The 19013-nt window shown below is 38.7% G+C and overlaps 1 protein-coding gene across 17 annotated transcripts in view; it reads left to right on the top strand.

The window, feature by feature from the left end:
- The window catches only part of LOC116699997 (neurexin-2), a 143562-nt gene that overhangs the window by 85761 nt on the left and 38788 nt on the right, over nt 1-19013 (top strand). The window contains exon 1 of one of the 17 annotated variants that reach the window (XM_032532789.1): nt 54-1804. The exons of 14 other annotated variants lie outside the window; for them this stretch is intronic. In XM_032532789.1, coding sequence (XP_032388680.1) covers nt 1462-1804 — 343 coding nt within the window. In that variant the 5' untranslated portion in view covers nt 54-1461. Of the gene's footprint in view, nt 1-53; nt 1805-19013 lie in introns of those variants that run through there. 2 more of the 17 variants (XM_032532788.1, XM_032532784.1) reach the window with 2 other exon arrangements.

Here is a 19013-nt window from a genome sequence, read left to right as displayed (position 1 = left end):
CCCCCCCCCCCCCCTCCCCCAATCACCCTCCTCGCTCATTTGCTCACAGACTAGCTTTCTCAGACGCACACAAACACACACACACACACACACACACACACAGGCACATGCTGTGCTTCGCTGGATCAGAGCCTCTGACTACAGTATGCCTTCAGAAGAGCTCCTTTATCTCGCATTCATTACACCACAACTCCAAGCCAAGATTGAGACTGTCCTGGAATTTCACCCATCCGGGAGTCATTATGATACGGCTGTTTTTTTTAATTAGCATAATTTTTGCTGCAGCAGTCCAAGGCAAAATCTCTTGGTGTGCCTTCCAAGCCATCTCATCTGAGGAGAATCACCTTCCCTCCTCCAGAGACAGACGCATGCAGCTGTCACGTTAACCGTTTGTCAGTCAGAGGCAGTACACCGCAGATCTGGTCGAGGTAACGGGAGAGGAGAAAGAAAAAAAAAGGAGCAGCAGTGAGGGGAATGCAGCAGTAGTCTTTACTGCATGAGACTGAGCAGGTGGAGCGCGAGGGAAGGATCATACTTGCATTTGAAATAGAAACACTCTTGTGTGGATTTCTTCCACACCAGAGGTTACCGTTTGTTGGATTTGCTCCGTCTGTGAGAGAGTGAATGAGGAGCTACTGAGAAATTATTTATTTATTTTCTGGAATTTCTCCTTTACTGCGCTGCTGCAGATACTGCTCCCTCTCTCCCCCTCCTCTCGCTCTCTCTCTCTCTCTCTTTCACTCTCTCTCTCTCTCTCTCTCTCTCTCTCTCTCTAACTCTCTCTCTCTTCCTCCCTATCTCTGTTCTCTTCCTTTTCCCGGGCTAAAGGGGAACAAAAGCACTGGTTCCTGCATCACCTTTCATCGCTGCATCTTCACTTACGCTTATTTTTTATCTCTTTTTCATTTTGCTTAATGAAATGATCCAGTTTCCCACGGAAGCGTGTTATGTCTTCTACTGCGGTGGAGGGGCACTCTTCTTAGTGGGCAGGCTCAGCTGCCCTACAGCTCTACCTGTGGGCGATGGAGACTCTTATCAGAATTCTTGTCACATGAAGCTCTGTCCTGCTACTTTTCATGCCTAAATATCATGGTTGAGCAACATGCCCGTTTGATATCACAGGCGGATTCATCTCCATTCTTTATTTGGATGTGTATCTTTTCTGCATTTTGGATACACTCTGCTCACTTTCTGAAGAATGTGCTTTGGGATGGTTTTCAATGAGGTTTTAATGCTGGCTTTTCTATGCAGTAGACATCTTGTCATGGCAAAATGTTAAGACAAAATAGATAAGTTGGTTGCTATTCAGTTTCTTCCACAATAACATTAATTGGATTTTGACTGCTTTCTTGAAATCCTTTTTTTTGTTTTTGTTCTTTTTCTCACAAATTCAAAGGATATTTTTCCACCATCAACCAAACTAAGGGATTACGAAAGAAATGGGCTCAGATTGTTACTGAGATGCCCTGTGGTCTTCAAGTTGAACTGTCAGAGACCAAAGCTTGGCCAAGTTGTCTGTCCTGGGCCCACAAGGATCTAATGTACATGGGTAGACTCTTTGCAGCCACCCCTGTGCTTGGACAGCGGAGCAGCTGGTTATGCTGTAGCTTAGGCATGGGCCTAAGTTATTGTTCAAGACTAGCTTTCTGGTTCGCCTTGCTTACTCTACTCCCCATCCAGACTGGAACAGCACGTGTGTCTTCTAGTCTCAGCACCACGCACCATGTCCACCATTTTCACAATAAGCATGGCACTGTTCCTATTGCCATCAACAGGATGCCTTTTCTTACCAGAGGGGGCCATGGTAAGACATTTCCCTCCAACATTCTCAGCTTGCTGTTTGCTGCTTCACTAATGCATGATTTTGGTCATGACTTTTCTATCTGACATTTGTGGCATTTTATAGATAAACAGAGTTCAGTTGTTCCCATATATTGGTGGCACAATTGGTGGCTCTTTTGTGACATGCAGAGGGATACTGGATCCTTTACTATGTCTCTATTTGCTGCAGCCTATGTGCATCATTAAACTCCTTTAGCCACTAGTATCAGTAGTGGTTGCTCTTTTTCCATGTTGCTTTTCAAGATGCTTCATCACCAGTAGAGCTGTGTTTGTTATTTTGCAAATGCACATCAATAGCATGATGAATCATCATTGCAAATCTCTTAATCTTTTTCCATGTGATTCTTAATTGTTAAGCAGCGTAATACACTCACTGTAATGGAGCCAGTTTTGTGTCAAAGGTGATTGCTACAGTACATTGTAATTAGTGATGCATAACAATAGGCATAAAGCGATTATATGTACAGTTAGAGTGAGCGATGAAATAGCAACAATCTCTTTGGTTTTCCATGTGCGCTCAACGTAGATAGAACAATCATCACAGGATTTATGGCAACCATTTTTCCACGTCTTGATAATCTGTACTACATTGTGCAATTTCAACTGAGAGATACGGAGTATTGACCTATCCTCAATAATTTGCATTAAATTGGCCACTCTACTTGAATTGGCTCCTTCAAAGCGCTGACACCAAAGTCATTGCTCCCTTTTATTTGTACTTTGAAATTTCTGTCCAAAGACTCACTTTTATGTCCTATAAAAAGAGACCTGATGGATTTTTAGTGTCTTTTTCACCGCAGCAGTGTTGTCAGTTGCAAAACGGCTAAAACTGTGATGAATTACATCTGCGCTATTATAGCTATATCATTCTGGACCAGGCTTTTATAGGCACGGCACTGCCTGTGATCAAACAGGCCTTAAAAAAAACACTTCAAAGAACTCACTGATAAATTTTCAATTACCTCTGTTGTAGATTTTTTTTACTCTAGATTGTTCTGAAGTATGTGCTTCAGAGCAAGAAATTCAATTTACTGCAAATGATATTGACAGTACTTACAATTCACAAGTCATATCCTCCGTGCCATAATGCACTATGTAGAATGCATATGCAGATTGGTTAACATTGATTGGCATAATGTTCTGAGTTATGTAACCGTTATTACAGAAGCATAAACCATTTAAATAATAAATAAACTTTGAATTTATTAACTGTCGTAAATGCCAAAATTGTGTCAACTAAGCTATCACTTTTGGACACTTGCTTTAATTTAACAAATACATATATATGTGTGTCGAGGCTAGCCAAAGACTTCTGGAGGCCCCTGGGCTACGGCTATTTATAGGCCACCTACCCTGCTGCAATGCCTCACACTCCTCATCCTAAACACAGGTTATTGCATGTATTATTAAACTATTTTGGATATAGGATACAGGATATGGCACGCTCTTAAACAAACACAGACTGGTTCAGATAATGAGCAGAAAACATTCTGAGTACAGTATCTTTGTGGAGAGTCACCCAGGTTATTGAACAGCCAAAAGCACCAACTAAAAAACAGGATCAGTCACCAGGTAATTAGTACTTAGAGCTGCAATGATTTTCTGATGAATTGATTAGTCCATCATAAGATATATAATCTGCAACCATTTAGATTTTTTTTTTTAATTGTTCAAGTGATTTTAAAGTCATTGTAACCAAAAATGCTAACCATTCTCTGGTTCCAGCTTTTTTTTTCTAACAATTTAAACAATCGCTTTTGGTTTTGGACTATTAGTAAGACAAAAAAAGCAACGCCTTCTCTTGAACAGGTCCATATGATATAAAACGAAAATGTATGCACAACAAAACCATCATATCCTACAAAATTAGGAGACTGCCGACTGGTCACGTGACGCTGGATGGCTATGAACACCATGATGCCGAGCGGCAGTTGCTAGTTTTTAAAGCCACTATAGAGCTTTGTGATGCTGGTTCAATTACCACTCATAAGAACATGCATTTCCTGGGTGGGAGGATTTAGTTTTCCCCAGGAAGTGTACTCCCCTCTCTGGCTTGAAAGTCCTGAATGTTAACGTCCGGCTATCCACCCTGGCCACCTCCCTCTGCGGCCAGCTGCATTCTTACACAACGGCTGTCAATGTAGTGAATTCAGAAAAAAACATGGAACATGTTTACGACTTACAGTGCTTAACTTTTGTAGCTTTTTGAACAATGGTTCATGAAAACTGGCTGTTGGAAGACATCTCCTTGAATTCTAGATAAATTGAGATGGGCGTGTCAAGCTATTTTCTGTCATTTTATAGACAAAACACTTAATCAATTAATGGAGAAAATTTAGCAGATTAATCAATAATAATAATTAAAAAATTGTTATAGTCCTAAATAGTTTAACAAGAAATTGCAAAAAGTGCATTTGTTTAATAATTATTACTGATGTACCTTTAAAATGTCCACCTTTATCCTCCAAGTACAAAACACTTTTTATAACTCAGTGTCCATTGGTGCATGGCTGTTTAGCAAAGTGTTCCTCTTTTACTTCAACACAATAACATACGACACATTTACCTCATAAAGATAATAATGAATTATTAACTAAATAATTATTTTTTAAGATTTCTGATGAAAATCCTCTGAATTCAGATATTAGAAGAACATTATTAAGGTTGATAACACATTGACTGAAGAAAGCCAAATCCCAACTTGAGACACATTATGTAACGTGCTTACTGTCCTCAGTTCATATTCCGAGTCTGCTGTGCCGTGACCCTGAGGTTTATTTTTATTTTGTGTGACCATCCATAACTAGTTGTGGGAATGCTTTTTTAATTGAAATGTTGTTTCAATGCAGGTGTTTTTTAACCATACCCCTAAACAACTACAACTGCAGAAGAAAAAGCCAATAATACAACCCTAAGTGCCAAAGGTCTTGGATTTTCTCAACTGGCATGCAGAAAAGATTGCACTGTAGCTGATAAAGTTTAACACATTCAGTTAAAATCTGTGTGGCTGTGGTAAGGCAAAGAGCAGCTAATGCTCCCAGAGAATTGTCTCAAGTGTAGGAAATGGTTTAGTGAGCGTCTTTCAATGATTATATATTTGAGCACAATTCAATACGTATTTGACAGATAGCATGTTACCCTTAAATTAATGCATTAAATGTAAAAGACAATAAAAAATAAAAATGCTGGTCCAGCCCAGTCAGACAAAACGCAATGTTTATTTCAGCTGCAGAAAGGGAAAGAGAAAGGGACAGGGGCATCAGAAGGTCTATCAGAGAGGGCTCTCTTCCCTGTAGGTCATATATTACATTACCCTCAAGGATTATCATGAGGCAGGCCTGCTTGTCATTTTGAGTTTTTGCCAACACGTTGAGGGTGAAACAATTGGACAAGGCAAAGGACAGCGTGTAAGAGCAAAAATCAGAGACCAAGGTAACCACTGCTCTGCTCTAGATCTGCAGCAAAGCAGAACAAACAAGGGGAATGTGAACCCAAGTGAAGAAAGCATTCGCTGTAATAGATAAAAGATAAACTAAGACACATAAGAAATGCAAGGGCTCGATCTTAGCAAAATAGCCAGCGGTGGAAGAAGTACTCTGATCCTTTACCCAGTAGTACAGAAAGTGAAGTACAGAAGCATTATAAGTATCCTCAGTAAAAGTCTCTGTGATATATTAATGTCTTGATGACACAGAAACACATTTAACTATTGGTGAGAACTTATTGTTTGTTCCCTATGACCTTGTTGTGTATTTTTTTTAAAGGACTACCTTACCATCAAGATTATCATTTGTATATCAATTATTCACCCTGTGTTACCTTGAATTCTCAAAAAAGGTTTTGTTTTTCACACATACCTTCACAGTGAACAAAAAATCCACCAACCGAGAAAGTTCTTGATGATTTGAAGTAATCATGTCATCAAAAAATCCCTTAAATCTCACACAACTTGTGCAGTATAATCCAAGTCTTGCGCTTGGACAGGCACGCGAGTCGTGCACCTGAGCAAGCGTGAGACTGTTTATGCAGAGTTTAAATACGAAGGTTTTAGTGAAAATGCAAGTGTTTAAGACGTTTTGAGCTTAAGAAATGTTAACTCAGACTTATATACTCAGACTGATGTAGCCACTATTATTTTAATTAATCAAGAATTTTCTCCATTTTTGGATTCTTCACCATGGAGGCATGTGAAATATTCTTCAGGAATTCAAGGTAACACTGGCTGAGTAATTGATAAACAAATTATCACTATGGGGGTGAGGTATTTAATTAGCACAATAGTCTTCACTGTGGTTGCAAGTGTATATGGGGGGTGGTAAGAGACTGTCAGTGTCTGCTCATATAGAATATTTCAAGCAGGCATGAACACTTGAAAGCAAGCTTCTAATTAACAGTAAAGGATGGACTTGCATGACAAATACATGGACACCAACACAGAGAGGATGTTCATGATGGTCTATTAAAAAAGGACAGGTGTGTTACAGTCATATCTTTTATAGTAAGTACATTATAGATTACATTGCCCTGCTGTGCCATTATATTGCATTGTAAGCCTCTGCTAGACATCTTGCTATTTAGATTCTCTATTATTGTTAAGGAACAAAGTAATCTCATGGTTTGCCATTTTATGAAAATTAAATAAGACACAATACACACAGGAAGATTGTTAATTCAACAGAAAAAGTTATGAAGTGGGGCTGCACCTACTGTAAATATAACATAACTTTTATCATGTTTTCGCTCTCGTAACATGCTGACTTGCCGTCTCTGAGTAAAGAAGAGACGAGCCAAGAATATAATTTATAAACGGCTTATAAACTGTCCAGAAGTGCTCCCTTAACACCTGCTGCAAAGTGATTTTAGAAAACCTCTATAGTGATTGTGAAGACATGATGTAGGTGTTAGGAGTCTGCAGTAAAATCACATGGTATAATTTGGTTTTGCCAAAATGCAAAACAGCATCATTAATGTTCCTTTGTTTGCAGTTTATAAGCAATTTAGGGATGCCTATCACTGCTTAATATCGTTTTAGTATCTCAGAAATCAGATTTGTCATTTAGTATAGAGTCCCCTGTCATTAATATTAAAGATGTAATGTTTAAGGATTCAGTCCAATTGGATCTTGCAACACCAGTGGTCGACATGATAACAAGTGTGGTTTAACACTACAGAAAACACTAAATACAACAGAAAAACAACAGTAGTTGTAACACTGCTAGTAACACTAGTCTGGCTTACCCAATGTACAGTGCTGGACTAAAGCCTGACATCCGGCACCATTCTCCTACACTTCCGCTATCTCCACTTTCTGTTTTGCAAAGCCACGGTCACTGCATCCGCGGCTTAGCGCCGACCAAGACAATTGTGATTTGTTTAAAGAAATGGAAACAAACCAGAGTTTTTTTCCATTATCCTAGAATAATAACTTGTGTGTGGCAGTACATCCCAAGACCTGTCAACAGTCAAATCTGCAGAGTTGAACTTTAATAAAGCTCTAATTCAGCAATAAAGAAGTAAACATTAAACGAAGAGGCTGTTAATGAGATAAAATTACACTTGATAACACGCTGCATATTTTCCTGTGAATTCTGTGGGCGTGTAAAATCTTTTGAGATTTGAATCCCAAGTGGTAATGGCCGACTCTGCCTCGAAGAATGAAAACTAGTCGGCTTTATATTGAGCTAATCAATGAATGTAAATACATTTGAACAACTATTGCGGAATAAACTACAACCATTTAGTATCAAAAATCTGTTAGGATATCATGAAAATGTTAAGGATTATAGCTTTAAATGCAATTACTTATTTTATTGAATTTTTGTATCAATCTTTGCGTTTAACAGACACTCCAACAACAGAAAAAAAGTATATATATATACACACACTGCAATGTCTTCAAACTAAGTTCAAAGAAGTATGGGAAAAAATATATATAGAAGTCACAGTCTCTGCAGGAAGGAATGCTGCGGTCTCCAAAGTCTCCAGAGTCTGTCAGAATTATGATTTAGGTCATAAGTCAGTTTCTCCAAAGGGAGAAGAGACGATATCTATGACAACCACATACCGACCTTTGGAACTTGCGGGGCAGACCACCTCAGTAAAATAAATTTTTTAGCTTGAAATAAAAGAATTATGAACAGATATTTTGTGCCCGTGTCAAAACGATTTTCCAAAGTATGCTTTAACAGATAAAATTATGGGGATAATGTAAACCGTTTACTGTAAACCTCCTCGACCACAGAATGAACATCTTTCCAAAATGTCTGGATGCGATCAAAGGCACAAAAACACCAAATAAATGTACCTTGTTTGTTTTACATTTATAACAAAGATTTGAACTGTGGGGAAACATTTTCTGGAGGTGAACAGGTACAAAATATGGAAAAACTTAAAATGATGTTCATGTACAGAACTCAAAGTACATTTTGGGAAGATTCTATTGCAAATCTTGGTCCAAGCTGCAGACCTAAATGTGACCTCCATGTCACGTTAAATGCAATTTATTTTTAATATACAATGTATTTTAGGTAATAGAGCTATAGGCGGGAATATAAGGAATGACAACTGACACAAATATCCCAGTAATAATTCAAGTAAAAAATTCAAAGACATACATCTGAAAAGCTGTAAAAGTGAAGGCCACAAGTATTCTTGAAATAAAGGCTGTTCTGGTGCATTTTTGGGAAATTACTTTGAAATGTTTCTAACAGGAGGAAGCATGAATGCTGTATTTCAGAATTGCATTTGAGTTCAGTTTCACCACGACCCAAATCATCTGAAGGTTGAGTGGGAGAAACCTTAACATTATTATAGAAGAAGGGGATCGTTTGAGGCTCTCTGAGCTGCAGACGTTCCATTTGAGAACTGACAGTTTGAATACATCTTGCTGATCGAAAGAAAAGACAGCAATTCAACCATAATACAGCTGAAGTCTGCATGCGCCAGCTGTATCTGCAGTTATTTAAGATTCATTGTCAGTGTGGCTTTTAATTTATCCAATTTGATTGATTTGATTGATTTGATTCCTAAAGTCTCTGTTCGCTGTGATGACACTTACTAACTTGAACACCATATTTTAACTTTAAGACCGTATGTCCTCTCTGTCAGGCTGTACACTGAACTATTCATTCTCATCATTTCACTGAGCTGTATTTAATAGACCATGGAAGATGTGTGCCTCAGATACCATAAGTCAGATGACAAATTCAAACTTAATATCTCTCCATAACTCCCCATTTCTGCAAAACTGCTCACAGTGTAGAGATTAATGTGAGTTCATATTCTTAATCAATCAGTTTTGATTTTCCAGTAGAGTGCCCTTGTTGAACTGGCTTTGCCTAATGCCTCCACAGCAACACTTCTGTCATTTTTCCCTACTGGAGGCCATTCAGAAATGTTTATGACTGTGAAAAAAACTTGCCCATATATAGTAATCATGCAGATGCACTCAACTATAAACATGCATGTACTCTACTAGTGTGGTTCACTATCTCTAGACAATGTGATTTAATTGCACTGAGAGTATGAGTAATATACTGTTTGTTCCACTGCTGCTGTTTGTAATGTTCAGGGCCGGCCTGTGGCTTAGGCAGTATAGGCAAATGCTAAGGGCGCAAACCACCAAAGGGGGCCCGGCCGTGCTGTACCTGTAACGTAGGGTGACCAGAAGTCCGGTTCCGGGGACAGTCCCTTATTTTGGCTACCTGTCCCCGGCTGGATCTGTCCCCGGAAATGTCCCCGTTTTCACTGTGACTGAAAGACCCGAAATTGGAATGAAAGAAAAAACGTAGCCGATAATCGCACACCCAACACACGCAGGCTCCAGACCGCCAGAGCCCGCGGTGCTCAGAGAGGTTTTAGAAGTCGTATTTACGATGTAAAAGCATGATTATTTACATGGAGTCTGGTGCGTTTAGCGAACCAATTTCGCGGACTTTTATGTTTAAAAAGGATCTTAATCTTTAACAGAAAGGTCGACCTCCTTAGAAATCCTTCCCTAATGTTGTCAGACACTTAGAATATTAATCTGAGTCTGTTAGCAGCTAAACAAGCACTTTTATGAACGTAAATACAACCTGGACAATTATCCTATTAACTACATTGCAGGGATCCGTTTAATATGCATCACTGTCAAAGGAAAATATGCCTCAGTAGTTTTTATTGTGTCTGATTCTCAATGAGCTGGGCAGAAACAGCCTTGAGCAATAAAGCAAAAGCTGTCAGATAAATGTAGTCAGTAAACATTACAACATATGAAATATTGAGACTTTCTATCTTGAAAATATAAGACTTTCTATCTTGAAATATTAGGACTATAAGGACTTTCTTCTTGAAATAGGACTTTCTATCTGAAATATTAGGAATATAGGACTTTCTATCTTGAAATATTGAGACTTTCTATCTTGAAATATTAAGACTATAAGGACTTTCATCTTGAAATTTAGGACCATTAGGACTTATATTTTGAAATATTAAGACTTTCTATCTTTAAATAGGACTTTTTATCTTGAAGTATAAGGATGGACTTTTTATCTGAAATATTAGGACTTTTATCTTGAAATATTTGGGCCTTTTTATTTGAAATATTAGGACTTTCTATCTTGAGGTGTATGGGTGGAGTAGGAACTAGCAGCAGGGGTGGGTCTAGGATGAACCTTGGGGGGGCTCAGCCCCTAATGAGAACAGTCTAGGTCTAGTGTCCCCGTTTTAAGTTTTAAAAATAAAAACATTACGTGTTTTGGAGGTAAATACGCTTCTGAGCTGAAAATGTCCCCGGATTTTGTCTGAGAAATCTGGTCACCTTACTATAACGTCACATATAAAAAAACAAGCCCGACTTCTTTTACCTGCATCTAAATCTCATAATGTAAAGCGTCTAAACTGTCTGGTGCCCAGGGGAGGAAAAAAGAAAAGTAGGGAGGAAAAACGTGACAAAGACAGAGGTAATGTTACAGTAAAGGGATGATGATAATGATATTATTTGCTGTTGCAGAACAATGATCGATAATAGCATTAGCCGTTAGCATGACATAGTTGGCTAATCAATAAATATCGAGGGCTATCTGGTATTTAACATCAGTTAACTGTACAATGATGCAAGGGGGCGCCACCAAAATCTTGCCTAGGGCCACAATTGTTAGGGCCGGGCCTGGTAATGTTACAGCTAATACTAGTGGCCATTTGAATGTCATGATTCTTTTTCAGCCTCTAAAATTCATGATTAGTATGAAAGCTAATGCTCTCTCACAAAATCAGGCCACATGAATTGTAACATGAATGCGCGATTCTCTACAACGGGAGGTTCAGGGGGGAGCGCTTAAACCTTTTCACATCAAAACTGTTATGTGCAATGCAAATGACCTCAGTGTCTTAGTGTATTTTGCAAGTCCTATGAGCATGTGCCTCGTCTCTGGCGTATTCAGCTGGCTGAGAGCGCAAGTGAAAAGGACAGGATGTTTGAGTGGGGAGCATCCACGGCACAACAAAGAATCCATACTGTTAAATTTATTGTATAGACATCTAGAAAGACACGGCAGCCAATCATGCTTGCTTTATAGAAATCTCTGAGCTGCCTTTCCTCCATCACAATGTCTAAAAAGCAGATGAGCCATCATATCACCCTATGATCTGCTGCTCTCTGTAATATATTAACCATCAAAAGAGCTTAAATGCTTACAAGTGAATGTTTACAATAAATGTGCTAATTATGCTATTATATCAGAGTATAACAATGCATTTGTACAGCATAATTAAGTATCAAGGTCCAGTGATAACAGCACACATTGCAGATGAGAATCTCCAAGGGAGCCCCATTATTCGAGCACAGTGCACTGTATGGCCATGAGAGCCAGGCAGAGCGCTCCAGAGAGAGAGAGAGAGAGAGGAGAGATAGGGGAGCTGCTTTAAGGGAGAGAACTATGATGTTTATGGCAATAATCTAACAAGACTGATTAGTGTCTGCTAATTGATGCAGTCAGAAAGAAGAGCAGATATAGCAGGAGACAAAAGACAGAGACAGAAGGTGAAATGAAATGCCTTACGTTATGACTAATGCAGGACTTACTGCTGTCTATAGACAGATGCTTCTGTATTCCAGCAGGTGCATTAGTATTATATTTATGATGCACATTACAAGTATGTGTCACCTCCTATTCACCCTTGAGTTTTTCTGCGTGTGCTCATTTTTCTACAGCACTGCACAAAACATACAGTTGTTGTAGTGAGGTGTTTCCTTGACAACGGAAAACCTTTTTCTTTACATTGGAAGAATTCATTTAGTAAGTTCTTAACGGTGTTAGGAAAAAACGAACATGTGCAATTCATGGTTTCAATGTGCAAACCAAAAACACATGTAGCCTGTAGATAAATGGTTGATAAAGTTTGATATACCAACTGACACTTACTAGCTTACTTACTAGCACTAAAATTCAATCAAATACAGACGCTCACATCCACCGAAGACCGTCAATGTAATTAAACCCAAATGTAATTGTTCTAGCGTAATATCATCAATGCACAATATTTTAATTCTCACATGGCCAACTCTGTAATCATACCACCGTCTTGATGACGTGAACACTCGCAAGGTGTTAATATGATCATTATCCATCTCTACCATCATCCCTATTATGTAAGTGCAGTATCACATGTTAAATCACATGAAATAGATTTTTTACATGAGATGTCTCAATTTTACATGTAAATATCTGAAAATTGGTCTGTGTATGATAGTTGATTGTGAATTGGTTGTCATTTACAGTTAAACATACTTTTTATATTAAATTTTTTCTTTTTTCATAAATTTCTGTGGGTCATCATGATGGTACCAACAACAGTAACAATTTCAGTTTTGTCAGAATTTCATCTCTAGTTACATACTATGCTTTCCTCAATGCTTATTATTGATTATACAATACATAAATTCATGTTTCTTTGTAATCTTTTTTTTATGTAGCTTAGTTACAATCAAAATGATCCAGTTTTATAATAGTGAAATTTACTCACTACATTGCAGAATGTAATGAGTGTAATGATCTCACCGGGTTCAGGCATCCAAAATTGAGTACAAAAAATTCACGAGGTTCGATTCTTCTGAGTATCCTATTTAAATTAAGGTTTAAAGCTATATTGCACAGAGAAATTGGAAATGACACCGGATGGTGAAATTGGTCTCAAAATAAGGTGATTGACCACATCATGGCTTAACTGAGTTTTGTCTGGTTTCACAAGAACAAACAATCATGAAGGGTTGTACAGTGTAATGAAATGCAGGATTATAGCCTGTGTGAAGCTCAATGTTTGAGCAGTGCAATTACATTATCAGCATAATAATATTTGATGCAGGGCGTTTTAGTAGAATGTATTAGATTGTATATGGGTGCATGATGTTGTGTCCAAAAATCCATTTTAACTGTGGAAAAAGCAAAGAGGTCTAGCTCAAGCAGGTGAAAAGAAAAGAGATTTCATTGATCAGAATAAGGGCACAATTAGAGGCTAGAAGCAGAAACATTCACAGAAAGAAACCAATAAAACCATCATTGAGATTCTTACGTAGCTAATGTCACAAATCACATTTGACTGCAAACCCCAGACGTGAAATCTCAGTGAGAAAAATATTTGGTTAGAAACAAACGCTGCCCTTTCAATTAAAGCCAAAGTCAGTACAAGGTGTTTTAGTCTTTGGATTAAGTGTTTAATGTTAAGAAGGCATCCATCCAGCAATTGCACTCTGTCAGTAACAAACCTGTGGCGGAGTGCCCATTATACTGAACAGAAGAGTCCTCAAGTCTTTGAATATGATTAAATGAGGCTACAATTTTGTCTCAAGTGTTTTTCAGTGCTTCACTTAAAACCACAGGCGTGATTTTGGTGGAAAAGGTGGGGAAGGGTACCTATCAGATCTCGTCATGCGTCATTTGTACCCACCACTTCTTTTGAAAACCCAATCTCAATTTAGTTTAAAAAGAAAAAGAAAAAACAAGTTCATAACATATAATTCTTGAGCGACAGATGCCAACAAATCCACAAAATCTCACAGGGCAGGCACAGAAACAGCGGTTCTGCTGCTGCGCAGGCTACACACTCTCTGGTCACGATTAAACTCAATTCAATTCAATTTATTTATTTATATATATTACATATTATTTATAGTATCAAATCATCAATTACAAAGCCCCAGCAATTCTAGTAATTCCCCCAAGAGCAAGCAATTAGTGCGACATGGTGAGGAAAACTCCCATTTAGGAAGAAACCCTGACAGACCCAGGCTCTTGGTAGGCGGTGTCTGACGGTGCTAGTTGGGTGTGATGAACAGTGGCAATAATAGTCACAAAAAAGATAATGGAACAGTGACTGCAAATAATTAGTCGTAGTAGTTCATGTCATAGCAGGGCACTGGTTACAGGGTGTAGCGTGGCATAGCAGAGCATTGGTGGCCGTAGCGGGATGCAGCAGGGTTCAGAAGGACACAGCTGGACACTGCAGGGCATCACAGAGCATAGCAGGTTGTAGCAGAGAGTGTAGCAGGACCACTGCAACAGCTGCAACCAAGATCTTGTGCCATCCTAATCCAAGGAAGTAGGCTGTGCGAAAAGAAAACAGAAGGAATCCGGGGAGTAAACTCACCAGAACTAGGTTAGTAACAAGCATTCCTGGGACAGGATACACACAAATGGAAAGGGAGAGGATAGAGCAGCTCAGTATGTCAAAGGAAGATAGGAAAGAAATCCCCCGGCAGTCTAGAAATAAAACAGCATAACTAAGAGAGGCAGGTTAAGGAGAGGAGCCTGGTCAGGCTAGAACTCTCCCAGCGCGATCGGGCTTTACTGGCCTACTCCTCTACTTTTATGATATTATTGATTGTGTTTGATGAATCTGACGACTATGACGAGAAGCAGGTGGGCCTGGCTAGGCGGATGCTGCAAATCCTCATTCCCTAACTATAAGCTTTATCAAAGAGGAGGGTTTCCAGGTTATTCTTAAATGTGGGTGATGGTTTCTGCACCCTGAACCAGGCTGGGAGCTGGTTCCACAGTGAGGAGCCTGATAAGAAGGTCTGGCTCCATTCTACTTTAGAACTCTAGGAACACAAGTAGCTCTGAATTGGAAGCGTAGTGCTCTAGTGGGACAATAAGGCACTAAGAGCTCTGTGGAATGATGGTGCTAGACCATTTAGAGCTTTGTAGGTCAGGATAAGGATTTTTAATTAAATTCTGGATTTTACAGGAAGCCAATGCAGAGAAATTAATACAGGAGAAATAGATATCTTTTCTTAGCTTGTCAGAACATGCGCTCCAGCATTGCACAACACTGCAACATCTTTTTTTGTAAAAGTAAGGCTTTCTTCTTCATAAAACGTGTCGGACATCACATTTTGTATACATTTTTATCATTCACATTAGTAAGCTCAGGACACCGTCTTTCAAAAACGTGACCTGCGTGAAAAAAAATGAATGCGTCATTTTACCCAGCACTTCTGAAAAGCACTTCCAATGGTCTCTGTCCCCAGCACATTTCAACCAAACTGACGCCCATGCTTAAGACATTAAGGAATTGAAGAAATCTGTAAATAACATGTATTGTGATGTACAGTGTGATGTATTGTTGTTCACATGTAACATATTGACTATGCATCTATCGAAGCATAATAATTAATATAATGAAAATGTGTCTCTCTTTTGGCAGTCAATCACACTGCCGTCCGAACCCTCAACACAGAGAAAGCTAACTTTGACTCAACTTAAACACTGCGTGGACCGCATAAATGGAAAATAGCTTTGATTGTGGTGCCTCACACCCAAACAATTGAAATAATATTGCTATTTCCAATTTAATGAACAATCTAAGGTGACAGAAAGGTAGCAGAAAATCTATCATATCATGAAAAGGTGTGATTTACAAGATGAGCAGCAAATAGATTTCAACACAAGCCTGAATGGTTTTCCAACGATCCACACTCTATCATTTACAAAGACCCAACAATTCCCCCCAAGAGCAAGCATGTGCTCATTGACCTGACAAGTAATGATGCTTTTATGATGGTTAATATAAAATCCTGTAAAAAAAAAGAATATACACATTGAAAGCTGTAGCTAATATGTCCCCTCTTGTATTAGTGCTTAATTCTATAAAATCGTAAACTATGCCCTCATTTTTGGATGTCCACAGTGTCGCGACCCAGCCTCAGTATTTGCGGGGAGAGCCATGTGTAATCACAATAAAACTGCTGCATTTTGTTACAGCTGTGAATGTAAAGCTTCATCATACTTTGCAAATTAGGCGCTAACTGTGATTTAAGAGTAAAGCAAACCTTTTAATAAATCCTGGTTTCTCTCAGCCTACTGCGTTATAAATGAATGATGGTGTCTGTGCAGTGGGGAGGAGGGTTAGTGGGCTGTGTGAGATGGACAAATCTAAATCTCATCTTCATACTGGTGATGGAACTGAAAAAAATATACAATAAATAACTTTTTTCTCCATCTGTTTTTTTCCCTGCTGGGACCACGTACATCTTTGGGAAAGGGGGGGCTCTCATCACATTCACCTGGGCCCCAAAAGAGCGGGCCGAGCACCGAGCCGACCGGTTAGCCGTGGGCTTCAGCACTCAGCAGAAGGATGCCATCTTAGTGCGAGTGGAGAGCACCCACGGGCTCGGAGACTATCTTCAGCTGCACATAGTAAGTATGGAAGAGCGTAGCAGAGTCCAGTCATCAGGAAGCTTACATTTCTAAAATGTGGAGGAACATAGACAATCAATGTAAGATGATGCCGCAGAGATTGTCAGATATGATCTGCCTATAAGTAAGTATAGTAGTAATAGTTGTAATATTTGAGGGCAGACATATTACCTGTACAGCAAGTCACAAATAACCCAGAATAGCACTATGGGCTTTCCTAATATGCTGTTGAATGTATACTCTGTGAACATGGACACAAGAAACATTATTTTTTTAATTAAAAGCAGTGTTAAAAAAACAACCAAATAACTTAGATCAGCAGAAATCAGGACGTTGGAAGTGGGCAGTTAACTGGAGCAGTGGAAACTAGTCCACTCTGTCTGCAAACACAAGATAACAAACTTCCAGTCATGTTCTACCATGTCTACATAATGCCTGAGCATATCAGTGAGCAGTGTTATTATGAGCAATAGTTTTCCAGTTTTGGGGCAAACGCAGTGGTGACTGACAATGAAATACTTTTATTTTATTTTTAACACATTTTTCCATCTCTTTAATTTTTAAAGGAACTCAAATAAAAAAAAAATTAAAAAAATCTTTAGTTTAGATGAATGGCTCTTTCAATCAATTTGGGATAGCTAGCTGAAAGTAGAGTATTGTCAATAGCAATAGAATTGTTGTAAATAATAAGTGGTAAAGACCGAACAGTAAAAGCATTTGGATAAAGTGTGTTAACCAATGAGGGAAACATCATAATGTCTCTAGATATGTTGATAAAGCACAAAAGCCTTTCGGCATAATATGATGCTGCAATCTGATAAATGAAATACAAGATACTTATATATAACAATACTATATACAGTATTTAAATGATCTTTTATTTTAAATCAAAATTTGATCTTGAATGTGCATTATTCTAACTTGGCACAGCGTTTGTCACAGCTTGTGTGATTCACCGATTACATTGAGCCTGATCCAACATAAGATGAAATAGGAACAAAATAAATGATTACCACAAGATAGAGTACAAAGAGCAGTAGATGATGCAGAGATGCTTCTGGTGATAAACACGTGTGTCTGTTGTGGAACAAGTGATCTCAGCAGCATGCCAGCATCTGTCTTCTAAAGGGAAATCGCCTTTTAGCATGTAGCCACAGGACAGATGTGCCATGATGAAGACCAGAGGGGAGATCTGTCAAACGTCAGCGTGTGGTGTTTATAATAAAATACACCTGTTGTCAAAAGCAAAGACAAAATGCAACTGTAGTTTGACTCTTATTAGCAGACACTTGTAAAGAAGCTCATAAAGTCACAGACCCTGTCCTCAAAAGTAGAGCGTTCTCACATTCACAAGTTACTATTCTTACGCCACTGAACTGTTTTAACTATTTCAAACCTCTTAATGGCGGAAGGAGGAGTATACTCAAATGTATTTTTGGTAAATCTTCTGAGAGCATTTAAGGTATAAAATATATAACAACCATGGTTATCTTGGAATAGCTGAACATGTACATGGATGAGTCCCCGAGGAACCCCCGATGAATCTGAGCGGATGGAAACGTAGCATAATTAAATCTGAGATATTAACAATAAAAAATAATATAAGTTTGCTTCTTTATTGAATATAAGTGGTTTTAAAGGTTATCTGCATTTGTTCAGAATGCAAGACTGTGCATTTTTTCCCCGTAACAACATGTATTTACATAATACTAGCTCTCTTCTTTGGTGCACCCACACAAGCAAAGATATGTTTTATGTTGTTTTAATATAACTACACAAGTGGCAGGGGCTGCAGTTGGGAGCTACATTATGAGTGTGTGGGTCATGCTAGACTACATCAGCCCCGGCCTTTAGAGTCTACCAGATAAGCCCAGTGTTGCTGGATGTGGGGCTTCCATGGCCCCAGGCTAAACTGTTAACCAAATTTCAGGGTTTGGATAAACAAAGATATCTTATCCCCCTCAGACGGAAATCGGAAATTTCATTATCATTTAAAGTGTTTCCAGTCCAATCAGTACAAATTGATATTAATAATATTCAGTTAATGCTTCACTATTCAAGTTGGTGTGTTATGATAGTTAACGTGGCCTTCAAAAGAAGTAAGCTAAGGATTATAAAAGGACATTGACATGAAAAAAATGGTTTTTATATTGAAAAGAGCTATCAGTCGTCAATCCTTCCGGGCGCGATGTTATGTGATGTTCACATATTTGGCCTGGTTAAGAGTCTGCGCAGCAGCACTATCTAGACATGTTTGGTACAAAATCCTCCCTGGATGTTTCCTAACGGATCATTTAATGAAACTGACCTTGCCAGCTTGGTGCTAGTAAATGAAAAGTGCTGTCTGCATGAAAAGCCAGCTGAAAAGATTTCTTCCGATATCCGCCAAGCCATGGTACCCTGACAGATTGCTTACTTGGACACCTTGTGGAAGGGAATCAAATAGTTCAAATGGTCTTAAAGTTGTCTTTTATGGTTCTCTAACTAAGCTTCCTT

Source organism: Etheostoma spectabile, chromosome 13 (assembly GCF_008692095.1).
Source record: "Etheostoma spectabile isolate EspeVRDwgs_2016 chromosome 13, UIUC_Espe_1.0, whole genome shotgun sequence".
Classification (NCBI taxonomy): Eukaryota; Metazoa; Chordata; class Actinopteri; order Perciformes; family Percidae; genus Etheostoma; species Etheostoma spectabile.
Note: the sequence above shows the minus strand (reverse complement) of the source record. Positions and strands in the feature narration are given on the sequence as shown.